The sequence below is a fragment of the Xiphias gladius genome, chromosome 4 (assembly GCF_016859285.1).
Source record: "Xiphias gladius isolate SHS-SW01 ecotype Sanya breed wild chromosome 4, ASM1685928v1, whole genome shotgun sequence".
Taxonomy (NCBI): Eukaryota; Metazoa; Chordata; class Actinopteri; order Istiophoriformes; family Xiphiidae; genus Xiphias; species Xiphias gladius.
The window spans coordinates 15,417,358-15,445,042 of NC_053403.1; the positions used below are offsets into that span (position 1 = coordinate 15,417,358).

General features: G+C 39.2%; 1 protein-coding gene across 2 annotated transcripts in view; it reads right to left on the reverse strand.

The window, feature by feature from the left end:
• Positions 1-1,574: 1,574 nt before the first annotated feature.
• Positions 1,575-27,685, reverse strand: part of nkain2 (sodium/potassium transporting ATPase interacting 2) — a 79,133-nt gene continuing 53,022 nt past the window's right edge. The window contains exons 4-7 of one of the 2 annotated variants that reach the window (XM_040125644.1): positions 19,490-19,690; positions 9,064-9,124; positions 4,374-4,455; positions 1,575-1,673 (exon numbers count right to left, since the gene is read on the reverse strand). In XM_040125644.1, coding sequence (XP_039981578.1) covers positions 1,664-1,673; positions 4,374-4,455; positions 9,064-9,124; positions 19,490-19,690 — 354 coding nt within the window. In that variant the 3' untranslated portion in view covers positions 1,575-1,663. Of the gene's footprint in view, positions 1,674-4,369; positions 4,456-9,063; positions 9,125-19,489; positions 19,691-27,685 lie in introns of those variants that run through there. The other variant, XM_040125645.1, reaches the window with a different exon arrangement.

The following is a 27,685-nucleotide window of genomic DNA, read 5'->3' on the forward strand; positions in this document are numbered from 1 at the left end:
CTAACTTAGAGGCTTCTCTTTTCTCACACGATGATGACGCCACTTTTCAGCTTTTTGTCACATTTTTTATGATACAAAAATGCCAATCCATGACAAGATTCAGGCCACTTTGACTGTGATTGTCATCTCTGTAAAGGGTGTGTCTTCTCTCTCTATGTAGGCATTGCCTGTGAAAGATTTTGGCTGCTTTTGAACTATTTCTGTCATTAAAAAGAGCTGGATGCTAAAGATGATGAGGCTGATTGGGCACTTTATCTGGCTTCCAGCATTTAAAAAAAAATATATAATTCAAAAAAAAAAAAAAAAACTTGCCTTCTGAAAGAGATGGGTGTGGTGTCTCCAAGAGGACTGAGGTGGATGGGAAACTGTTGCCTGACCTCAATCACTCTTCTGTGGTCGTTTTCTCTGTCATGTTCTGTCTCTATCTCCCTCTACCTGTCTGTCTTGGATGGAAGACAAAATATTCAGAAAGCAAGAGACCAAAGAAACATATCTGGAACAACTGTCCTGTATGTATATGTGGAAGAAAACACCCCATGGCCTTTGGGATGCTGTAGCTAAAAAGTGTCTCTCTTGAGTCTCCTGTCTGTCTCCCAGTCTGCCTGTCTATCTACCTGTTGCACCTATCAGTCAAATGTTCAGTCTTTCTATCTCACAGACAGAATTCCTGTTGTAAACATTGTTAAGATTCACATTAGTAGTAAAAAAGTTAAGTGGTTGTAGATCTGTAATGAGCGTGTGTGTGCATGTGTGTGTGCATGCTTGTGTGTATTCACATATGCATTTCGTAATATGTCTGTGTGTATGTGTCTGCTACCTGTACACATGCACATATGTGATGATAATATGTAAATCGACACATCACACTGTTATTTAACATTCAGAGTTTTTGATGAAACAGCAGAATAAAATGTGCTGAGTCCAGCCTATACTTATATCAAGCCTCCATCTTTGTTATCGCTCTTACCCAAATGCACCATAAAGTAATCCTAGAAAAATCAAGTCTGACATTCCTTGATTGGTAGTCTTGTTAGGAAATGCTTGGTCGGTTTGGTTGAAGTCCAGTGTCTAATCTATCAGGCACAATGAGCAAAACAGTTCCCGAGACGGTTAAACAGGCTCTATTGTGTACACAGGGATGCGTCTCTGGGGTTTTTTAAACTCTTTGGTCAGCCATATCTGCACTCGAGAGCTGTTAGATACCACAACACTTGAGAAAACAACTCATTTCTGCAGTGGCGTGAAGGAACAGGGCTCCATGTTAACATTTATCTGACAGCAGAAATCCATGAGTTCTCAGTGGAAGACTCAAGATACACAACGCCAATGAGTTGTGCCCTCCCTTCATCCCCTTGGTTTGATTCACAATGCAGATACTCAACAGCACAAACATATGTCCTGCAGTTCAACCACAAGAGGCCAGTGTTTCATCAGGAACAGCCATAACTGCATTAAAAACAACAAACAGGCAGATCAGGGAAGCCTTCTGACAAAGTACTAGGAGGATCTGTAGGTTGAATCGTAATATATTTTAGTGTCTTATGTATCCTGTCTACTTGTCTATGTCTCAGTTGTTGTTGATTAAAAGACAGTTGGAGTAGTAAAAGCAGGATGTTAAGCAGTGGTGGTTGGTAAGGCAGCACTCCTGGAGTATATCCTGGGTTTACTTTGACCTGGAGAGGAGAAGAGAGGAGAGGGTTATACAAAATAGTGACAGAATCTCCTTTACTGCTTTAGTACAGATTTAAAGGCAAATTATTATTATGTTAACCTCTGCAACTGTTCCTACTGGTAAGTCATTAATTAAAATGCATGTTGAGCAGACAGTTTAAACGACATACAGTATATGTGACGTTGTCATACGGTACACTGTGAAAAAAATTGTTTTATGTCACTTTAAATCTACCTGAAAATTTGAGGTATAGTTAAAAACAATTAAGGTTAAGAGGTTTATGATGAAATGCAAAGTGGTGCATTAGCTCAGTATCGTCCTTGATAAAGTAATTCACTGAAAAACATAATGTTGCTTGATGAGACCATCGGAAGCACTTGTCCTGTGTATTTTATGAAAGATAATGACACTCAAGAGACAGATTACCACTCTCATGGGTGTACTGGCTCTATGATCCCCCCCCCCCCCCAACTATTTGTTTGGTTGTCACAATAATCAATATAAATGCTGACACAGTGTAAATGAGACCTTTAAAGAGAGGAAATAGCCCATTCTTCCTTTTACAAATGAAAAGTATATTCCTAAGTGATAAACACACCGTTGCTCAGTTCAATACACTGAAGATTTTTCTGCTACAACAGCACTTAGTCTGGTGGCTAATGTTAGCTAACGTTGGCAAAGTTGAAGTAAATAATACTTTATAATGGACATTTTTGGGTGAGTCGGCTGACTTTATGACTACTCTCCACTTGCACTTCTGTTACAGTAGTTTAGCATTGTAGCTAATAGCTAACGAGAAGGGGTAGTAGTTGTGGTTTAGCATTTAGCATTCTCCTATAACTTGACTCCTCAGTAGCTGCTCTTCAGCAAAAGTTGCAAGATCTCGCTTTAAGGAAGCTATTAACACAGCTTTAACACACCTTTACTAAATACACTTCTTAGATGAAACTTCTTGCTATAGCACTTATACCAATCACCATTTCTCAGTGTCCAGGGTTCCTGAGGAAAATTTCCTGTATTTATGATCTAATGTTTTTGAGCTTTGAAATGAACGAACTATCTAACAATCAATTTTAAGGTGTTCACCAAAGGTTCAGCAGAAATAAAACATCAGTTATAGGAAAATGACTACTAGAATATGTTATTTCATCTCTGTGGTAATATTATTATTAGAGGTAGAATTTCTTTGGATGTGTTTTGATGCCTAACTCTCTTACTGTCATTGCAAGGCACATAAGTAACACATTTTTAGGGTTCAACAATAAGTTGATATAAGACATTTTTTTCTTTGCAAAGAAATGCAAAAGTCTGTAGATGGCAATTGTTGTAAATTGTGTATTTATTTGTATGTGGGTGTGGGATGGTGGTTGGGTGTGTGTCTTACGACTGAGAGTGAGAGAGAGAGATTTCCTTTGGGACCGTACAGCTGATGCTGTTTTATTGCTCCCTCTGGCCAGAGCCAATAAACACTAAAGTGAAGGGACAACAGCTGGGGAACAATGATAGCATATTGATGATCTTTGTGCATGTGTGTGTGTACATTAATGTGTGTATAAGGACAAGCCGTCTATCAGCACACCCACTGTGTGTGTCTAAATGTTTGTATGTACAGTACACAGTGCTTGACTGTGTCTGTGTGTGCATACAGTAGATATGTGTGAGTGTGTGTTTGTTTGCAGCCATTATCTTGTGGGTCGATGATTTATGATCTATCTTATGGCTTCCTCAGCGGACATAAAAAACTACAGAATGGCCCTTTATTGCCTTTCTTCTTTGTTTAGTCCTATGTTTCATCCATCACTCCGTGTTCCTCAACTTCCCATCTCTCTCTGTCCATCTCTATCTCTCTCTAATTCACTCCAGCTCTTCTTTCTAATAAAAACAGTTATTGATAACCTGTTGGCTGCACATCAGTGGATTCACCATTATTCTATATGTTTGCTGTTTGTTATAGTGGTGTAGCTTTTGCTGTAGTACTTAGTGCTTTCCACAGGACAAATTGAGACCGTGAGATGGATGAAGGACTGTCTAAGTCTGGGACTCAGACTGATTTTGTGTTATCCTATTGTTTCTTTGGCCTAAGGATAGCCTACGATCTTGAAACTGGAATCCATGGTTTGAGCCAAAATTAATTTCATAATGCAACAATAATTCTCTGGATGATACCATTTCCATTCACTGTGGGTAAAATAGCTAATTATGAAAAATTGCTTCAGCATGAATGATATCAAGGATAAAACGGTTTTCATCACATACCCCACCTTTATTTAACGTGTGAGGGGAGTGATAAAAGCGCTACAACAGTGACAACTGATGAGACCTTGGGCTGATAAATGATAAGGCCTTATGCTGATGCAGCAAGAATGTGCTTATATCTTCCTATGAAGACCTCGACATATCAAACACAGTTGAAACTTAGTCCCTAAACACAGTTTGCTGATGGCAGGGTGGAATTTAAGAAGGTAAGACCTGTCGGCCTCCCATTTGTAAATCTAAAGCCTATTTCCTTGCTTTTAGGAAGATTCGAAACGGCATACAAACCGTTTTTTTTTTTTTCACATTCAGTGCGATGAACGGTAATCAATCGTATTTTTGTGACTGAATAATGGTCTATGTATGTATTAAACACACCACTGAAGTATTTAATGAAAAGCACTTATAGCTAGACATGTAGATAAGTAAAGAGTGTAACTATACTTACATGTACATGGGCTGTAGTTGAAGGTGGGAGGTCTTCTGAGGCCCCTGGTAACCGTACGAATCGAACCCTCCTATAAAATCAACTGCACAAAAAAACAAACAGCAAAAACATCAATTAGAGAAAGCGTATGGTGAACTGGGAACCTCCTACCACAGATGATTCATTGCCTTAGGCTTCCTACACCTATCGAGATCTCAAAAGTACAATTTGTACAAGAGACACCACGTCTATCACTGCTCTTGGTGCTAATCAGAGTCAAAGGCATACATTTTTTGCAACTGCATGAAAATCCTGTGATGCAAATCTAATTCTATTTTTAGGAAGAAGACTAAGACTTATGCAGCAATATATTTATATCGTGAGAATACTCTTAACTCCTAAATTATCTAGGATAGCTCTCCAGAATCCCAGGCAGAGGAGCTGCCAGCAGGTGGTTGCTTGCCTCAGACTGAGGTAGAAAGCCTGGACTTCTGAAGAGAGGAGGCCATGATATTTTTTCACTTTGATGTTGTAGAGCTCATAACAGGGTACTTCCTTGCCTTGATCAGCAGCGTACTTTCCCATTTATTCAGTGAGATTTCATACCATTAAGTACAATGTGGAATCTGGCTGTCACTGCCGAGATGAAAGTGGCTATAAGTTTACCTTAGGTGTGCAATACGGAGGGATACACAGTAAGTCCAGGTATCATGCAGGGGCCAACGCAGTTAGATTACACTGATTCGTTTGTGCATGCCTATTCAAAACATCACAAATTACGTGTGTAAAAAACTGATGAACTGATCCTTTTGAAGGAACAGTTTGACATTTTGGGAAAAACATTCACATATCTTGCTTGTTCTTTTAATTCAGTTGAACTCATGTAAAAAATCATTATAAGTCACCACATCTTAGCTGTGAGTTTTCATACTTCTCCCTTAATCTTCTTAATGTATGCATATGAAATTTTGATTATACCAAGCAACGGGACAACAGATGATCTTCTTTGTCTACCAGCAGATTTCCTGGACTGCTGCAGTGCGGTGATATATTACCATCATTCGCCTCATTATTGTTGTTCATACAGACAACGCAGAGCCACTGCCTGTGCCTGATGTACTCCTTCTTTGTGTTTATCCTTTTGTGGAAGAATTGCCTGGTGTGAATGGTAACGTTTTCCTGCTGATTCATGCTGCAGTCAAATAGTCTCGGCAGAGTTTCGGCCATGCACGACCCTTTGAACAAAAGAGGAAATGGAGCCCCCAACCTTGTCAGTGTGCTGCCTATCAAGCTGTAGTGGCCCGATTTAAAAATTCAGATATGTTATTCATAAGGCTCAGGACTTTCCTATGAGCACATAAGAACATGAACAAGTCTCTCCAGAAGCCAGAAACTGTAGTTTGGTCTGTGATAATTTTACTAGATACAAGCACCAAACAGTAAAATGGAAATTTCCTGAATTTCCACAGTCAAATTGTTTTTCATTACTGTGGTATTCCGTTATTTTTCAGTTGTGAATGTTTGCTATTGACCGAAGATCCGAAACCCATCCGCTCACACAAAGACTGATCATAGATTGCTTTAGTTATCTTAAGGTGTGTGTTCGTTTACAAGAGTGTTTGATAAGAATCTGTCTGGCACATCTGAGATGCTGTGAGACAGATAAGATTGCCTATAATGATTTATATCCCCATGCAGATACAACCACACACATATGCTCACACATGAACAGAATAATTATCAGAGTAATTAGCTTTCTCAGCAACTCAAAATCTTCATTGGTCCTCAGTGAGTATTAGCGTCTTCACCCAAGGCACTTTTCCCTACTAAGCTCCCTGATTATTGTTTAGTCTCCCAGACTGCATTATTGCGCAGCGCTTTCTACAGCCACATTCAGGACTGAAGGCTCGGGAACATGACAACTACAGTGGATCCAAAAATTATTCTAGAGACAACTATCTTTTTTTTTTTACAGAAAATGATGCATGTGACACGACACTGCCATTGCGTACATAATCATTAGGCCTTTTTAGTGGCCTGAAACCTGAATTTGAGTCCTCATTCCCTCTGATAACGTTTGTCCCCTGAGAAGAAGTGTGAAAATGAAAAGTATTATTATCGCTCATCTGTGTGGAGTGTGAATGTTTTCCCTGTGTCTGTGTGGGTTCCCTCTGTGTGTTCTTGTTTCTTCCCACAGTCCAAAGACTTGCAATTTAGGTGAATGGAGACCCTGAATTGCCTGTACATGTTAATGTGATTGTGTGTGTGTTGGTCAGCATGTGTTAGCCCTAGCATAGAGTGGCGGCCCGTCCAGGGTGTACCCTGCCGCTTGTGCAAGGTACTGTGTGCTAAGATAGGCTCCACCTCCACACCATGTTTAAAAGCATAAGTGGTTTAGAAAATGGCGGAACTGATGGTTAGCTGATGGTGTATAGAGGTGAAATTTGTCTGAATTTGTTGAAGCCCTTGAAAACCTGGTTTCAAGTTTCAGGTTTTTCTCTAACACATTAAAAATTCATGACTGAATAAAAAAAAAAAATTGAAGAGAAAAAAGTTCTCAGTCATTATTTATTAATAGTTTGACAGTGCTGGCAACATATGCAAACACAACTGCCCCACGACTGCCATTATGTTTTGATTCAAATCTTGCTACACTGATGGGGGCATGGAAACATCGTGACATCACCTTTTTCCAACTGAGCCCCGCCCACTTCAAATTAGTGATAAAAGGACGGACAAAAACACAAATGCAGACATCGCTCATGTGAAATAAACAAAATACAGTACAACGGTTAAGCAAAAGGTCAAATAATAACTGTTAGACATAAATTAACTTTAACAATCAGATGATTTAATATTTAGCTGTGAGCTCAATGCACACAGAGGTTGTTTGTCACATAAAAAGCCTTTAGAAACAGTAGTAGGTCTTGTATCCAGTGCCCTTTACGGTTTTATATCAGTTGCTACTTGGAAAATTTTTTTCCTCCTTCAATCTCAATACTCAACCTGCTTTGGATGGGAAGGAAAGCAGGAAAACGTGTCTACTTTCAGCGCCTCAAACTATTTCCGCTGATCCCGTCTGCATTTATTACCAATCAATATTTATATGTTAGCAAGCAGCATTCTCAATCCAGTGTTGAATAAGACATGCTTGGGTATTGATCGTCCCGCAGAAAAGCTGTGTCTACTTTAATGGAATAACTAAACTGATGGGCTCAGGTAAATGGGCTTATTCAAGTTAATGCTCTCAGACACACACACTGCATTTTAAATACGACACAGAATTAACATGTTGATTTGCCTCATTTTCCTCGTCTGTTGCTGGTATTACGCTTCAAATGCCAGTTATTTAGTAGTTATTTACTACACCATTTAAGTCAATGTTGCCTTTTACTGTACAAATTGCACATTGCTGAAGAATCAGCACGGTTGTACTGATGAACTGATGTATTGATAAAACACTGAATAAAGATAAATGATGTGTGAATGGTTGGGGAAATATCTTTTATTCTTCTTTGAGTCTCAGCTCTGCATTTTTCATTATGACTGTCGCTTAGTGATGGTGGTTGAAAGTGGTAAGTTTGTGGGAGAGACGTATGAATGAAAGACATCTTTGATCTAGTATGAATCTACCTAGTTGTCTTCACACTCCACTCTCTCTCTCTCATCCCTTTCTCCTCCATGTGTTACTATAAATGAATGAGCCCAGCAGAACCAAAGGATGAGCCAGTAAAGGGGAATGGAGAGAAACACAAGCAACAGATTGAGTTTGTTTCACAATTTTGACATGACTTCCGAACTCAGAAGCACCAGTCGCATTAACTTAAACCACCAAGACCTACTTAAACAAATATATACCAAATTCATTCACTAAACCTCGCCAAAAATGTTTTTTTTTTTGAGTCATAGCTTGGCTGCCATAACTAAGTAAAGCAGGTCTGTCGAGCTTTGGATTCCTCCACATGTTGAAGTGTGTATCGGGCTGTAGTAAGAGCAGTACTTGGCATTTCAATTGATTGATTAAACAGTGAGTTTATTTGCCCTATCATAAGCCGGGACTGTCCTGCTAGCTACCTACAGTAATAATGGAGGCCAAGGAGATAACAACAAGTATATAAGCTAAACAGCCAAACAGGGTCAGGTTAAAATCAAATAACACTAGGACTAACTTTCTCTACACTACAATACACGGACATATCTGTTTCTTTATTTCCATGTCTTCTAACATTTCAGATGATGATTTTAACTTTTAGCCTGGGACGTGAAGATTTAGCCTCAGTCTTTTAGCACGATATCATGTATGTAGCCATCAAACACATATTCAAGACCCAAGATTCTTGTGCTAAAACAAGTCAGCTGAAAACACTAAAAAGTCACCCGGAGACAGCATTTTCAACCAACTCATGGAACTAACGTTAGCTTAATCAGCTAGCTAGCTAAAACTGATAAAATCTGCCAGCCAGGGTTGTTATTTAAGTCTACTAATCAACGCTCTCTGGTTTGAATGATTGGCTTTCTTTTTTCTACCTCTGTCTGAAACCAAGTACCTATTGTTTCAGAAATTACTACGAATCTTGATGGCATATGTACCTAGCTGGAATGGAAAGTGGCTGCTCCAGTGTTGCTACGCCTGATTTGATATTCTGGGTAATTTGCAAAATGTGTGTGCGCATAAATGTATGTAAATGCATGTGTATGACCATGTACTTACAGCTGTCCTCTTCTTCAGAAATGAGCTTGACCACGTAGCAGGCATAGATAAACCCCACCAACTAGAGACAAAGAGAGCAGCAGAAACAGAAGAGGGATTTTTTTTTGTGTGTGTAAAATATAAAGTATAGATAGATAGATAGATAGTAGAGAAAACATTGACAATTAGTTGGAACAGACAGAGAAAACAGGTGTTGGTGTAAATGGAACAGAGCGGCACTGTGTTATTTTGCTCTGAAACAGAGCACTTGAATCAGTGGCTACACACACACACACACACACACACTCACACACACACACTCACACACACACAGTCTTCAATGACAACCACAAGGTTATGGTTTCAAAACCACACTGACACTGTTTTAATACACATCTTAGAACCATACAAAAATAAAAAATAAAAGAAAGATTGGTCATAAACTTCTCTTAGTTATAAACATAAGTGAGATTGTGATCACTGAAACTGAATTTTTCTCTCACATTTTGCTTTGGTATAATGATGTCAGGGCAGATAGCTCTTTGTCACTATGGTCAAAACGAGGACCTCACGCCATCACCCACTCTGACAGGGCTTTGTTGTGTTGGACTTGTAACCAAACACGGAGGCATACCTCACATTGTTCTACCTCATGGTCTCACATCTGTTTGAGGCCATTCACAAATCTGAAAACAATAACGGCTGCAGATTGAACTGTCAAAAAGGCAGCTACGGTGCTGTTCTTCTGTGTGCTGTAATTGTTACCAAAAAAGATAACATTAAACATGTGTGTATGTGTGTGTGTGTATGTGCAGTGTTTAACATTGATATAGCAGTCCACATTAGCGGAACACCTTTGCTCTCTGATCTGCTCTCTAACCGGCTGCCTGTTTCCAAGGCGACCGATAGTAGGTAGCTGATTGGAGCAAAGAGGTAGGAAGGTGTGGCCAAGTTGGGGTCAGCATTTTAGTGACCTTATTATCCCGCAATGATACAGGAGGAAAGAGAGACAGAGAGAGAAAAGAAATGTGGGAAGGGAGGAAGATACAGGCAGACAGTGATCGAGGTAGGTGTGTTTGTAACATATTATCCCAAATAAGGAGACCTTATCGCTCAAATAATGCTTTAAGTTTAGGAAAAATTACATTGACACACACACACACACACACACACACACACACACACACACACACACACACACACACACACACACACACACACACACACACACACACATAAACACACACACAGCCATACACAAGCACATAAACACCCAGCGAGCTGCAAATGTGAGAAACTACATTTGAGATTCAGTGTATATCTCAAGGTCTTGACCTCATTTAATCTAAATAATGTTCAGCTCCCAAAGCTCCTCTCTCCTCCATCCTTTTCTCATACTCTCTCCCCTACATCACTATTTCCTTTCTCCACCCGTTCTCTATTTCTGTCCATCTCTCCTCTCCTGTCTCTGACAAGTAAATGAGTCATAGAAATATAGTGTTTTGCTCAGTGGGGGATGAATTTACTTTAAGCTGAGCCAAATACTAGAAGTAGACAGCACTGCCCGTATCATCATGGGGATCAACGGGAGTGGAAAATCAATCTGGATAACATAGGGGCTTTTATGTGCCTTGAAAAATTACCACTGGTCAAAGACGGTGATAAACTACTGGGTAAAAAATATTAGTTGCCATGACCACTGACAGGAGTTTAACAGAATACCTTTATTTTGAAAGATTAAGATGACCTCGTTCAAGCACACAGACTGCCTCCCCTGTCTGCTGCCACTCCAGCTAAAATGATTTATCATCAGTATTAATTTTAAAGGAGACTTTAAATGTTACAAAGTCAAAATGCTGTTTAAAAGTTTTTCAAGAGTTTCAAGAGACTTTTCGGTGACATGGAGTAAAATCTGATCCAGAACCCGTTCTGTCGTCTGCAGCCTCATTGCCTCTGAAAATGACTCTTGGGTGCAGTTTTGTTAGCACCACTGAACAGAGTGCAGAGAGGCGTGCCCATGCTGCTATAGAGAACATCTGATCAGCTGCGACAGTGTGTTTCTCTGCACATCAATATCCTGTTAATGTTCTGGAGGCTCAGGTATTCTGTTTTGCTGCATATGAACATAATATCCTGTTTACAATAATCCCGATTATATCTTCTCCCGATAACCAGGAGGCACCAATATTAGCAATGATGTGTATGCTCCTCTGATCTGGTTTGCCGTCTGCAGTCATATTTGGACTTTCCCATTCATGAACCCTGAATGGTTATGTATTTAGCATTTTGAGTTTTGCAAGGGCTAAAATGGTACCCAAAACATATTTTATATCTAAAGTACATAACGAAATCTCCAGGAACAGGTATTATGACTAAGGTTTGGATTAATATACATTCAAACAACCATCCACATCTCTTAGCCCATAACGTTGTATTCAGATGACACTGACCTTCTCCTTGAAGGTAAATTTTTTTTCTTTTCTAGACCAAAATATTTTACTCACAATAACTCATTCATTGAAGCGCACGGCATTCAGATTATTATATTTCTAACAAGTGAAATGAGAAAACAAGTAAAAGGGAAGTGAAAGTTTTACCAAGGTTTATGTTCGGGAAAAATGAAGCTGTCAGAATTAACTGAATATGGGCCATTTGCTTTCAGAGATCACATTTCAACTTCGGTTGTATTTGAGCTGACATTGACATCTTTCAGTCTTTTGGCATTTGACTATTTCAACTCCAAATTTCCATCTGTGAGTACACTTAAATTTTCATTTTCTAGTTTCAAATTATTTTTGAGGAGCTAATGAAAAATAGCAACTACAGAGTGGTAATAATGGGGGCTGACTGTTAATGTGTGTGAGAAATAAAAAATGATTTTTTTTCTAAACTTTTCTTATGACTGCATTTAGATGGACTGAATTAAAATGAGTTGCTCTCAGTTTTCTCAGACAGAGACTGGTTCCTTTTTTCATTTTGTCTGTGGATTAGGGTTACCTAGTTACTGCAGCAAAACTAAAGGATGTTTAGTGTGACAAGTAGAAATGAAAATAGCACCACTTCAGCATGGACTCAGACAGGATCCCTGACCTGACAGACCTGACAAGCAATAACTTGTACAACTTCACCACTTCACTTCACAGAGGCACGTATCTCATTTGGAGCAGAAACCCTTTTTTATGGGGTTTCATGTGCATGGTGTCAGTTACTATTGCAGGAGGCAGGAAGACAGTCTTTAACCCATTTCTTAAAGATACTGTACAGCATGTGCTTGTTGCCATGGTAAACACAGCAAATGTGGATAGTTATGCAACAGTAAGTCAGGAAAACCATGTTCTCTTAAGGGAAGGGGAGAGCAATGGTATGGGTAATAAACAGTCAAATGTACATGTTCTTGCCTCTCCACAATAGTTGACTTTAACAGCTTTCCCATTCAGAGCTTGAACAGAATGTTCTGAACGAATGTTTGCAATGATGATGACAGTAAAGTGAGCTTCCTGCACTGCACATACACCCTCTAGTTTCACAATGTCTTCCCAGTTTTGGCCATTTTTAGACCGAGGCATAGTGCCATGTTTTCAATCTCAACCCCCTGAAGTTTATCTACAGCTACTTGGGAAATGTGATCATGGGTCCCATTTGGCCTTAACATCAGATTTATGTGATAACAGTAATTAAGTGAATTGAGGGAATGAAATGAAAATGAAATGGGGTGTTGCAGTGTCCTGGGTGTGAACCTGCCAGCCAACTGTGGTCTCAAAAGACACTTGAACTGGCGACTCTAAACTGGGCTTAGGTGTGATTGTTATTGTGAAGGGTTGTCTGTGTTTACTTGTCGGCCCTGTATAAGACTGTTGACCTGTCTAGGGTATATCCTGCCCCTTGCTCAATGGGTGGGCTGGGATAGGACTTGTAATGTTAAACATCTCAGTTTGGCATGTTAGAGTGAAACATTTGCCAAATAGCACTAACGAAAAAGTACAGCCGAGGCTGGTGGGAATGTCTTTAGTTTTTTTTAAATTTGGTCATAAAGCAAAGTACTTGATAATTAAGAGTTTTGACCTCATGGCGGCGCTAGACAAAAAGTCAAGGGATCCCCAAAACCTTCAGGATTCATCCTCTGGGCATCATGAATGTCCGTCTGAACCAAAGCGGTGGACTGACTGACTGACCAATGGACTAGCAGTCCCTAGAGCCACATCACTAGCATGGCTAAAAAACGCACAATATAAAAAATGCAATATGAAAATTGGAAAACTGAATCCTTCAGGCAGTGAAATAGATCCTGATATACAACCAATTTATTTTCTATTACATTTAGTAACCAATAAATCAATGTAATAAATACAGTAGGATTTTTAATTAAGGGTGTAGCCTACAGTGTCAGGATACTTGTACATTACTAGATTTATTACATGATTTTACTGCCATCTTGCAGGTAAAAGCTCTTCTAAAAACTTTACAAACTGCACCCAAAATGATCAAGAGGCCCATAAAAGTGTAGGGCTACATTATCCTATGAAAGGAAATGCCATGAAACTAGATAACTGAATCATCATTCTCTCCTACAAGAATCAAGTCCCAAAAGCTCCCTTAGCAGAGACTGTGAGAACACCTGGAAGTTCTGAAAGGAGCTTGGGGAGAAATTAGTTGAATGTCAAACAGCTGGTGTTCGATAAGGAAGGGAAAACCTGCACTATGTGTTCTGCATAGCCCGAGACCAAAAATCCAGGGAAGGCATCATGGGAGGAGACTTTTTAGAAGAGCAAGGACAGACGCCACGGGAAAGGCAGCTGTAGGTCAGTTACTCAGTGTTGCAGTTTGTCCTCCACCAAGCAGGAAGGGGAGGTTGCACTTTGCCAAAACAATCACAGTGGATAGTGCTGACTCCACTGAATTGTTTCCCTCAAGTTCTGTAATACTTGTAAAACTGAATCAGCTCACAGGTTGATATACGACCAACATTTCAGTAGCTTGTGACTTTATATAGATCCATAATGAATTCTGTCCCATTGCTTTCTTCTTTAGCCCCACAACTTTCCATGTTGATGAGGAATTGTAGAGTTGTTGTTTATCTCTTTTGCTTTGTATTGAATGTATTACCCTACGACGAAAATGAAAGAATCCATTACTGCTTCATCATTCTCCTGCAGATAAATTCTGCTGTGATGAAAGTATCACATACATTTGATTAAATCTGTTTATGCACTGATGATGCCTGCTTAAATTCAAACTAATGTTTTGCAACAGTTTCTTCCCTCATGCTTTCTGTAAATTATTTGTGATGAAAGTATTTTGTCAGTGAGTCAGAGCTGCACTGAAAAATCGCTAACACTACAATCAATAATTACGTCTAATCACTCTCATCTAAATTTGTTTGTGCCATTTGATGCTAGTGTAAAACTGCACACATATTACAGCAACAATGAATGAATCACAAATCAAGTAAAATAAAGTATCAACCTCGCTCACCCGCAAAGGATGCTTGTTTTCATCTGATGTCACAGCTCTTGTGTGCACAAATTTTGCAGCTGCCATCTACCATCCCCTGTTGCACGCTTTTGTTTGACTGATTTAAGAATTTTAGTGTTACCTGTCAGAATTTGAAAAAAAAAACCAAACAAACAAAAAATCGAGAAGTTTTACTTATCCAGCAGATAGGGATTAGTGCTATAGAGCACAGCGGTTGCCTTGGTTGACTGACATTCAATTCTCATAGATTGTACTTTCTCTTTCCTTTCTCTTCCCTGATCTTTAAATTACAACAGCTATGAAAACCAATCTGGTCCCAGTGCTTCTCCATGAATAAAATTTGACCCTAACATGACATCATTGTCTGTTGTCAGCGACAACAACGTCACATTCAATTCAGTCAACAAAAATGAAAATATAAACAACACTTCATATGCTAATGACCCAATTTCCTACATTCCCAATGATGAAAAAGGAAACATAGAAACTGTCTCAGTGACTTTTTCCCTAGATTCTTTTAGACGTTAGTGTACAGTATAAACAATCGTATGTTGATTTCATTTGAAATGGATTAATTGACTGAATTATCAGAATCCATAGTATGTTTCCTTTTGGTTGTGGCTATTAAAACCACTGCAGTCCTGCTGATCACTGTGACAGGTAAGACCTTGGGTTGTCTACAGCGTTCCCCTGGATTCTTCTAAATGAGGATTGCACCTGGTGGGTCACGGTTGTCTCTGTTTTTAAAATGTTTTGGTTTTTTTTGGGTTTTTTTTTGTTATTTACTGTATTTTAACATTTTCCTCACTGTGTTGTATGAGTTAGAAATGTAATCATTAAATGAACCATGTGAGTTTGTGAAAACATCATTACATTACATACACCCACAAGTACTCAGTAGTCCTTACTATATTATTACATGAGTACTCTGTAGTTATTACTATAATCTTAAATGGGTACTCAGTATTCATGGGTTGGACCACACCCATTTTCAAACTTGGCCTTCATTTTGATCTCAACTACACACCTGTAAAGTTTCCTGACTGCATCTTGCACAGTTGTGATGCTAGACATATAAACACCTGCCAGAGTACTCAAAACTGCCTGTGTGGTAGTTCCCTCTACAGTAGGTGTCTCCAGGACCATATTTTGCCATGATGACACACACACACACACACACACACACACACACACACACACACACACACACACACACACACACACACACACACACACACACACACACAGACACTCACAAGGGTCCCCACAAAGAAAGGTGAAAACAATACCAGCCACACTGTTGCGGCTGGTAATAAAGTTTTTTACTGCCAGCTGGTTACAGGCTATTTGGACAGAACTATCTCAACATTTTGGATTTTACACCAGAAATATGAGGCAATTTGGAGCACAACATAATTGACTATGGGTGTTGATATTATTCAGTATTTAGCTTAAAATGACTGCAATTTGTGAAAATTCTGTCAGTCAGCTTGCTTCAGTGTTGATAAAAGGTGTAGCATGCAAACAAGCAGGCCTGGCTTATGATACTTTTCTTCATGTGAACCCATAAAGTTTCGTAGTCAAGGTTATTTGACTGTGTGCAGAGGAAGGCTGAGTGCATGCAGGTTATCTTTCCTACCAAAAACAACAGTTGGTGATTTTGCTGATTAGTTCCTCCACTACGGCTGAAGTTATGTTAATCACTTAAATTACTTGCAGGCATGCACTCTAGACCACTAAGCCAGCAGCAAGCCTCATCTTAGATGTTTTTTTGTGAAATATTTAATTATCACTCTATCTGTGCTATTAGCCGGTAGAAAAAAAATTGTAATCACAGGATTCACACTTGCGCTTTCCCTCACTGTGCTACAGTCTGGCAGTGATGAGCCCACCCACCCACCCTCGCTGATCAGCTACCGCCACAAATAGAATCTAATTCTGTAGAAAACACTGGCTCTCCGTAAAGAGGCCCTATGCTTGGCTTTAGTTCATATATTCATACTGTGCACCAAACTGTAAAAAGACAGAGGTAAAAATAAAAAAGCAATTTGTTGTAACAATCGGGCAGTCATTACAAGTCAGTGAATCAGTTAACAACATGTAAACCGTATGAAATATATGAACCATGACCAATGCTTGAAGAAGCTTGGTGTGAAAGGTCATTTTCTTTTCAGATAAATGTTCTTATCTAATGTAGAAATAAAAAATAACATAAGATTTGGTTAGAAATGAACTTCTACAACATATGAGTTTGTAACTCAGTAAGCCAGAAACACAATTAGACAGTCAGTGAGCCAGTTAGACAGGCAAACCAGTCAATCATTCCCAACTGACCACCCAGCCAAACAAAAACATGCTCTGCTGAAGACCTTGACAGCTGCATATGCCTCAGTGGCTGTTCTGACTTCCACACACTGTCCTGACATATCCTAATTTGAGATTTTCTATTTATTGTGTGTCCAAAAGTGCCTTGATTTCTGGAAAGCGTCTGCCCCATGAGTAACAACTGTTCCCTTTCCCCTCGTTTTGGAATCAGTTAACCAGCCAGCTAACCAAGTAAACAGGCACACAACCAGTTACTTCACAGCACCTTGACAGTGTTTCCACCGATTACAGTAAACCAGCCAGCTAATCAGCCAGTGAACCAGTCAGACCGTTGAGGGTGTGCTCATGGATCATGACAGTGTTTCCACACACCAATTATAGCGAGACAGTGGTACAGCTGTGTGGTGGCTTGGCATTCAGCCACACTAGAGGCACCACTATCGATTGACAGAGACACAGAGAGTGCATGAGGAGAGAAGGTGAGACAGACTGTCATGCTAAGAGAGGGAGGAAGATGCAAATTGAAAAATAAAAGAGGCAGGCAGACTGAAACTCCCAAACTCTTCTCTCTTTTTGTAATGGTTTAATGATGCATGCAGTCACATTAAAGTGTCTGTTATTGCGTGTGCGCCCGTATTCATATGCATGCGTACATCCAGAAGAAAACAGAGCAGAGTACAGTACAGAGAAAACTGGGATGAAAAGTGACAGGCTTCCCTCATTCCTGCTTTTTATTTCTCCACTGTCTCTTCTGATCCTGCTAATTATCACAGTTTGACAGTGCAGAGGAAGAAATACAGAGGGCAAGGGGAAGAGACAGGTAGAGGAAAACAGAGAGAACGAAATTGTTTCTGCAACAATGAAATAAGACAGACAGAGTAGAGAGAGACTCAAAAATACTGAGATAGAGAGGGAGAGTCCCTAAAAGAGCTTATCCAGCCTATTCTATGGTAATGAGGGTATGAAGTTATTAACTCAAAGGAGCCTAGATGCTTAGCTTTACTCTTAAACAGATAGCACAGAAGTTGCACAGCCACCCACCATTCCCTAACCAATTGCAACAAACAAACAAGCTGGCAGGGTTGTAGTGCATAGGAATAGAACATATTAAACTTAATGTACGAGTGTGTGTAACTGTATAGAACCTCAACTGAATCACTGCATTATTTTTCAGAGCGATCTGTCACACAAAGAACAGATTTTAACAACTGCATATATCACTTCTCTCGACACAAAAACAAATTCACACAAACTCATACGCTTTCATTCCAGACTTTTTATAATTAATGCTTGTCACAACTTTAGAGAAACTAAAGGAATAGTTTAATATTTTGGGAACCTTGGGATTGTTCCTGAATGTTAGATGAGATTATCCCCTCAGCTCTGAGGAGCGTTTTAGTATCTTTCAGCACATTGTTTTGGCTTTACAGAACCCAACTTTACTTTTTTGGTTCAGTCTCACCACTCTCTTCAACATTGTTTCCAGCAGCAACAGGCAGACATAGAAAGTCTGCAATTATCTGGTGAACATAATGGATCATTTGGCAGCTGAAGAGCCTGATATTTCCCTCAGCAGTTGGAGGGACAAAAAACAACTACAAGGAGAGTGAATATTGGACTGACATTTGTTTTGTGGAAAGAGCCTCGATTTCAAATGAACGCTTATGTTGCTTGGCGTCTGGTAGATGTGCAAATAGGAAACTGTTTGCTAACCTGTTTGCCATAAAAGGTTTATAACGTGATGATATATGTCAATGTTATGTTGCAGCTTGTTTCACTGCCACTATTTGGCCGAAAACGAAACAAAAATAAATCCAAAACCAAACAAGCAAACAAATCAGTAAATGCTGACTTAAATACAGTCGAGTCACTATAGACTCGAGGCAAGGGGAAGCAGGTAGCCTGGCTCTGTCCAAAGTTTAAAAAACATATTCCTAAAAGCACACGCTAACTAGCATCTTGTTTGTTTCACTCATACAACAAATATATAAATACAATAGTTTGTGGTTTGTTACATGCTGGCTCGTTTTTTTATCGCTTTCTTCTACTAGCAGATTTTATCAGCTGTAGCTAGCTAGCTAATTAACACTAACACCATGAGATGACTGCATATAATTCTTACATTTTTGCTCTTGTATTTTTGGTTTTGAAAAGGTGATAAACTCTTACTAGCACCCCATACACACTGCTGTAGGATGTTGAGAAATCCAAAGATTTAGAGGCCTGCTGTGCCTAGTTAAAAATGCTAAGCTATGTGTGGACAGGCACTATTTTGGAGAGGGTTGAGCAAATGGTCAGTTCCCACTTTTTCATAGTAGTCGTCCAGTAGGCTACGAAACATTTAAAATAAATCTGTTGCTCTCAGTACCAATTTCCTAATGTTCCTCACCTGTGCTCACCAACCATGATTAGACAGAGCCAGGCTAGCTGTTTCCCCCTGCCTCTAGTCTTTATGCTAGCTAGGCTAAATATGTCCTGACTCCAGCTACACAAGTTAATATTAACTGTCTCTTATCAGAAAAAAAAAAGAAAAAGAGCAACAGGTACATTTAAAGCCATAAACACAGATGTAACAGCTTACTACATTCAGGTACTTGAGTTTGAAATTACAATGCATACTACAAAGTACTTATTTAGCTCAAGTACTTACAGCCAGAAGTATCTGCAGCGAAGAGTGAGCCACCTCTATGAACTGAAAATCCATCAGACAGCCAGATATAGATATATATCGGTGGTCCTCAGGCGCCCAGGAGGGGGGAGGGGTGATGGGTGTCACCCTGCACCCCGGGCCGTTCTCCATCCACCAGGAGCGATGCATGGACAGGTTGAACGTCAAGACAAGGTCAGAGTCCTGGCGAGGCAGAGGAAGAGACAGACGGACAGAAAGTGAGTTGAATTACATCCTCTGACAGAAGACAGATCGGGAACAAGACAGAGACAGGCTGAATGTCAGGGCAGGTTCTAACCGAGTTTTAATTAAAACCAAACTGTTTGTCATATACAAGTCTGAGAGACAGACAGACAGAAAGAGAGAGGGGAGATAGTTTGGCTAGAACTAAAAATGGATCTCAGATTTATAATTCCGAGGATCTGAGATCACTCAGATTAGATCTGAATCATACAAATGCAGGGTAATGATGAGGACAAAAAGGGACAGAGGGAGAAGAACTTTGGGAGGAGGCTAATAAGAGAAAGGACGAGAGACAAAAAAAGGACAGATTGAAGGGCTTGGTTTTGATTTGGTTTCTTCATGCAACAGAAACTCTCGTACAATGCTTCCAGCCTGAGAGAAAGAGGGGTTTGCACTGTGGTGTCATGGAACGGTCAGTAACTAAAATGTTACTGTTATGGTTTTAGGCAACACAGTTATGATTTATTCACCTGATTTATTACTCGTTAAGCAGGACAATCCCAAAACTGGGAGCCATCGAAAGCTGAGGGGCAACATTAACAATGAGGTTCATAACCACGCTAGCAAGTCAATTAATCTGACACTTTGGAGATTGAGATTGAAATATCACAACAAATACTAAATAAATTGCCATGAAATTTTGAAAACTAAGTCATTGTTCCCAGAGGATGAGTCTTACTCTTACTCTTTGGAAATCCCCTGACTTTTCCTTTAGTGCTGATATGAGGCTGACATTTCCGGTTCAGAGTGACAACTATTCTCTTTATTTGCTCGGATTGTCCACCATAGCATGAACTGCCCCATCGCTGACAGAGATATTTAAAAATTACAGCCAGAAGCTTCAAGGAATAGCACAACTGACAACCACTAAATAAATAAACAAACATTTTCTGTTCCTCACTGTTTCATTTCTACTTCACAGCAGCACAGAAAGACCACATACAGTAGCAATGGGCCCCTGCAGTTACATTGCAGAGTCTCTGCTTTGGATCCTCTTCAAACCTTTTAATTTTAAAGGCGTGAAAGATGCACAATAAATCTGTTATGATAGTCGTCTTGGTTTAAATAATGCACATATTAACGACTCTGCTTAGCTAGGATAGACTTAGATCATTCATCACACGGCCATGCAAACCGCCCTGACACACAATGACACCCAAATACACACGTCCACCAATGCACACACGTGTTCTTGCGCTGCTTTGCCATTTGTCAAATGAAAATCTCTTTAAAAGCAAGCTGAAAGCAAAAATAACTTTCTCCTCATTTTCTTGTATTTTCTCTATCAAAATCCAATTAGTTTTCATTCCGAGAAAGCCATGTATCTCTATGGTTATCTCACTGAAATGAAAGTCGAACCATAAATGCTAAAGAAAGTACATTTTCAATGGGACTGTCACCTTTAACAACTACAGCATACTAGAATGAATGGGCAAATAGTCCAATAAAGGTAGGGAAGCTCACTAATTTTCAAAAGGGAAGTGAAGAACACAAATCTTTAAAAAGAGACTCTGCTCTTCCATCAACACCCAAGTCAATATTGTCTGTTTCTACAATATATATCCCACTTCATCTTTATCTTTACCTGTCCACTTTATCCTCCCACCACATCCACACTCAACTCTTGTCTCCTCCCTCGTTATTGTTGGTTAATTTTTTCCTTTTATCCTCTATTAATTATATATATTGTGGTCTCTCTTACCTCTCTGTCCCCCCCTCCCCTTTTTCTACCCTCTTTTTCTTCCTTGGCCTCTCTCTATTTCAGCATAATGAGCAAATGCCTCATTAGCGCAGAGCTCTGATTAATGCCATCTCCCCTTGTTGTGTTCCTCTTTTTAATGAGTAAAATTTCTCTCTTGCTCCCTCTGTCCCATCCCTATCCCTCCGTCTGTCTCTTACTGTCACTGCCTTGCTTCAAATATTTCCCCCCTCTCTTCCTCTCTTCTTTGATATTTCTTTCCTTCACCTCTTTTCTTTATTGCTCTTGTTTCTGTGTCTTTTCCTGCTCTCACCATGGGGTTTGGTAATAATTATTTCAATGGTCTGTATCAGTATTTTACAAATGAGCCTCTCAAACAAACACACACGCATGAACACAAAAGTAATTATCTGTGAAAAGTTGAATTCGGCAAAATGTCATCCAAGACCAAGCAGAATGCAATGCTACTAATTCTGCTACTAATATTCTATCACTCTGAAAAGGGATATAACATGAAGAAGAATTTGTCCGAACTTGGCCGAGCTGTTAGTTTGGCAAAGTTAGTTGTGTAGTTTAAGGGAACAAAACAAGCTGCAACTTAATTCAAATAAAAAGCAGCATTTATTAATGTATACAGAGCTTTGTTGTAAACAGCACAGAGGACACTTTAAAAAGAGTTTTAACTATAAAATATATGCAATATCACCAGCAAAAAGTTTAGGCTGAGAGAGAAAAAACAATAGAATCAAGAAAAAGTAATTCTAACCCCTTCTCACAATTGTGTAGCGGTCTAAGATTCAATATGCCTGCTATAAGGAAATAGTTTGACATGTTAGAAAATAAGAGTTAGATGAGAAGCTTGATACCGCTCTCATATCTGTATGGTTAATATGAGGCTAGAGCCAGGAGACCGTTAGCAAGCTTAGCATAAAAAAGCTAGCTTGGCTTTTTCCAAAGCTAACGAAATTTACCTGCTAACACCTATCAAAGCTCACATTAACATATTACATCTTGTCTGTTCAATCAGTCTAAAATGTAAAGATAGGGGGTTCTTGGGGGGGTTGCATGCTGGACTATATTTAGTGAGCTTTAGCGGTATTGGTAGGTGGATGTTATTTTACCTTTGGACAAAGCCAAGGTAGCTAATTTTCCATCCTGTGTGTTAATCTAAGCTAACTGTCTCCTGTAAATGCTATTGTACTTGTACTGAAGCAACGTCGTGATGTCACATTGTCTTTGTGGTTACACTTATCAATATCAATATAAAAAAACACAACAAAACTAACAACAAAAGAGACCTAGAAAAGGTAGGAAAAAAAAATAGTCTTTTCTGTTTTCCTTTTCCATTGCACTGTCTGAAGATCCTGGGTTTGTGCATGAGTTCATTGAGGATACAGGGATTGTAGTATATCTTGGAACCAGACTGATACTACTAATAAAAAAAAAATCCTTTCTAATCATCCAGCTGCAGTCAGCCACCACAACAAGCATCTGCCAACACAGATGTAGAAAATGTGATACAGTCCTGGTTGAAACTATTGACACCCCTGATTTTTAAGTAGAGAATTCAGAATATCTTCAGAACTAAATGCAAATTAAGCAGTTTTGTATAATCAGAATAGTTAACAAATATTACCAAAGTTACTGAACAACAACAAAAATGCTTCCTTATAGTGAAATAATATGTCCATTTGACAGAAATACTGGCAAACTTTTGATGAATTTAAATGAGTTTCTCAAACAAAATAAAAAACAAATAAGACTCACCTGTGCTTCATTTTCAGAGTTCACATGACCTGAATTAGCCAATGAATGATGGTTTTACTGCATAAAAAGGGGCTGATTGTTTCAGGTTTCTTTTTCACAATGGTGAAGAAAAGAGAGCTTTCTGAGACCATCAGAAATGCTATTATAAAAAAAAAAAAAAAAAAAAATTCGAAATGCTACAAGGCAATTGCCAAAGATCTTGAAATCCCTCTTTCAAAAGTTTGTTAGGTTTTACAGTCATAAAACACTTGAGATGCTTCCATTACATGGTGCTAAAAAGACACTCAATGAGAGAAGTCAGTGAAGGCTGATGGGAATTGTGGAAAGAACACCCCACAAGACATATCAAGAGCTTCACGTTGACCTGGAGCAATCTGGAGTGGTGATTTCATACCGTACGCCGCACACTGAACCAAGTAGGGCTCAATGGGCAAATGCCACCACTATTTAAAGAAAGGCACAAAAAGGCAAGACTTGTTTTTGCAAAAACTTTCAGAGATAAGCCACAGTTTTTCTGGGATAATGTTCTATGGACAGATGAAACCAAAGTAGAACTCTTTGGGAATGCAGTGCAACAGTTTGTTTATAGGCGATGAATTGAAGCCCATAAAGAAAAGAACACCCTACCTACAGTAAAACATGGTGGAGGTTCTATCATGCTGCTTTGGTGCTGCTTTGCTGCCTCTAGTACTGAAGGCATTGAATGTAGCAAAGGAAAGATGAAATCAGAGGATTACCAAGGCATTTTAGAGAGAAATGTGTTACCCAGTGCCAGAAAACTAGGTTTCAGGTGAAGGTCTTGGATGTTTCAGCAGGACAACGACCCAAAGGACACATCCAGCAGCACAAAAGAATGGTTGGAAAGGAACAGATGGACAGTTTTAAACTGCTCAGAAATTAGTCCTGACCTAAATTGTCTCATTGTTGCCAAAGTTTCTGCAACAAAATATTAGTGAAGGATGCCATTAATTGTGTCTGGGGTACATTTTGTGATTGTATTTTTTCACTATTATTGAAGTTTTGTTTTCTATATTTTTTACTGTTCAATAACCTTGGACATTTTATTAAAATATTTTGATTATACAAAATTGGGCAATTTGCATTTATTTCTGAAGATATTCTAAATTTTTTGCCAATAATTTCAACCAGGACTGTATTAAAAAAACACATTTGAAATTAAGCCTATTTTTAAAAAGCAATTATAGCACATTTGTTTGGACGTTGTGCTTTTGTAATAACAAATAATCCAAATAAAGAGAGTTGTAGTGTTCACAACCTGCACAAAGGATTTAGAGGCAAAACTCAAATTACTACTATTAACACACAGCAGTGGAATACAAAACAATTAAATTGCACCTGTGTACTGGCATTGATGTATGGATTTTATATGGTGTAATTTATTTAGCATTGCAGCATTTAACCCACCAGGATGATAAAGCCATAGCTCCAAAATAATTTTGAAATGTTAATCTGTCTGGTGATGAATGACCCGTTTAGCTTTTAACCTCGAATAAAAAATATCGACTTGACTTGTATTAACATTTCTGAAGGCGTTTGTCTGTACATGTGTGTGAGTTTCTTACAAAGCAACATTTTTGACTATTAATCTCCAGTCTCCCAGTCTCTCTCTCCATCTTTCCTCCATATACAGTATTTCCTCCCCTCTTGTCGTGTCTCTTACTTCTCTTGTTGTTCCCCTCTCTCCCTCTCACACACACACACACACACACACACACACACACACACACACACACACACACACACACACACACTCACACACACTATAAAACACACACACAGTGTGCTAGGTGAGGATCATGCACTCATGCTCTCAAGTCTTTGTCTCTGTCTGTGGGCTAGTGCCGCTTCAATGAACCACATCTGCTTTTCCTCATCCTCTCTCTCCCCCTCTCTGTCTCATTCTGCCTCCACCCCTCCGTCGTTCTCTATCTCTCTCTCTATCTTGATTTCCCCCAATTTCCCATCTCTCTTTTTCCCTTTGTCTTCTTTTCCCAATACATGGAGGGATGGAGAGGGAAAAGACCACTCAGAATGGTCTTTCCTCTGATGGTCTGATAGTCAGTAAGGGAGGAATGATTCAATTTTAATGCTGCCTGGAGCTAAATTTGAGACTATTTTAACAGTTAAAATAAATACACTGATAATTTGGGGGGAAAATGGAGATGAACAATTAAGCAACATGGTGTCCAAATCTGATTAGAGCAGATGTGACTGTGATAAAACTTGTTTTTTCTAATCTATTATCCCAGTTTTTCATGCATATACACTATATTTTCAAGAAGCCTAGTCCCATCTCCAGACTGTGTCTGGACTGGATACTGCAAAGTAACAACTGTATTACTTAAGTAACAACATTAAAGTCAATTTTGAAGGAGTGAGATCATTTTATTTTGTAGTCTTCACATCCACATATATTCTGGAAGGATGAATGGATGGATGGATGGATGGATGGATGGATGGATGGCATAAGGGAGGGTGCGCCATTTTTCCCCCATGAGTGCCTCAGCATCTGCTCCCCAGACACACACATGCTGTGCCCACACTGTATAACACATAAAGACTCACACAGAATCTAAAATTTTTTTACATACACTAAACATACAATTCAAGCTCCATCAGTCATTCAGTGAAACAGACAGACAGACGGACATAAAACATGTAGATTGACATTCTAACAGACAACAACAGTCAGACATTCAGTGAGTCCAGTAGGCAGCCATAAAGATCAGCATATTATCAAACTAAAGGGCAGAAAATCAGGGAGCTGACAATTGTAGCTTTATTCTCTCTAATGTCAATTTTTCACTCTATTTAACAAAACTTCTATCTCTATGGCTTCATCTCCTTTTCTATTATTTTCTCTCTCTTTCTCTATGTCGCTCTGTTTTATTTCACACCAATATCATCAGTCACGGTGAATCTCCCTACATTGTTTTGCTGTGATTTCCCATGGGTGAGATGAGACCTTAACCCATAATGCCTAAAGCACTTTTCTCCTATCAGATTGGTTGGGGGTGTTAGGGAATTGTTTGCGTGTTTGTGTGTGTGTGTGTGTGTGTGTGTGTGTGTGTGTGTGTGTGTGTGTGTGTGCGTGCGTGCATGCATGCATATGTGCTGTCGGGTGGGTGGTGCATAGAGATGAAGTCCAGATCCTAACCATGCCCTTAACCACACCAAACCCATTACCAATTCTAAGCAAATGCCTCAACATAACCATTTTAACCCCTTCGATCTTTCAGATATGTGGGCCAATTACAAGCGCTGCTTGTAATTGGCCCTGTGCTTCTCCCTGTACCCCTGGTAGGATCTACAATTGCAGGAAGGAGGGGGTTGCTAATTAAAGCTTTCAATGGGTTAACTGGCTTTTTGTAAACACTTTAGCCACAGCTTATGCGAAAAATCACAACTCTAGGAAATCAGGGCAGGTGTATTACCTTGTCACATTGAAAAATTTATGAAAAATAGAAGAATATCTGCACACACAAATAAACCAGCTGCATGTTAATGCTGCAAAAATCATTATGTTTATATTAACAATGGATCACATAACTGTGTAATGTGAGAAGCAATGTTTGTATTGACGAATACACAGGTTATTATCACCTGACTCTGCAGTTATCCTCAGCTCTACAGAGCATTTTAGCGTCTTTCAGCTTGTTTGTTTTGGTTTTACGGCCCTTAACGTTACTGTTTTTGTTCACTCTCACTGCTCTCATCAACCTTGTTTCCGGCCAAAGAAGGCAGCGCTAATAAATCAATGTTAAGCCACTTGCCGAGCACTAAATGGTGGAAAAAGTTAGTGACTAACTAAGGAACATAGTGGAGCATTTAGCAGCCAAAGGGCCAGATGTTTCCCTCATAAGTTTGTGGAGACCCGAACAGAGCTAAAAGGAGAATGAATATTGCACTTACATGCGTTGCTTAGCCAGATGACATGACTCCAAATGCATTTTAATGTTGCTCTCTGTCTGCAGGATATGTAAATAGGCAACTGTTTGCTAACGCATTCACCATATGAACTTTGTAAGATGATTATATGTCTTTGTTGTGTAGAATAATCCTTCTAAATTATTACATCTGTGGTTTTAATTATTAATCCATCAACTTTCACCTGCTGTACTAGTGAAACTTGCGCCTTTTGGATCGAGATGTAGCGGGGCTGTCAGGTTCCCAGATTTCTGCAATTGTTTTAGTGAGTACAACCTTCTTATGACCAATGCCAATGATGGACAAAACTACATAATAAGATCCAAGTTGTAATAAAACAGAATTATCTTCGATTGTTTCAATCAATGGACCTTCTTCAGACCATTTCCTTCCTCAGGTCTTAGAAAGTTAATTAAACCAAAACTTCAAAAAGCATGCATTAAACCTGTTTCATAGTATAGGTAGTTTAGCAGTTTCCTCTAGAACGTACAATAAAAAAAAACATTACTGCTATTACAGCC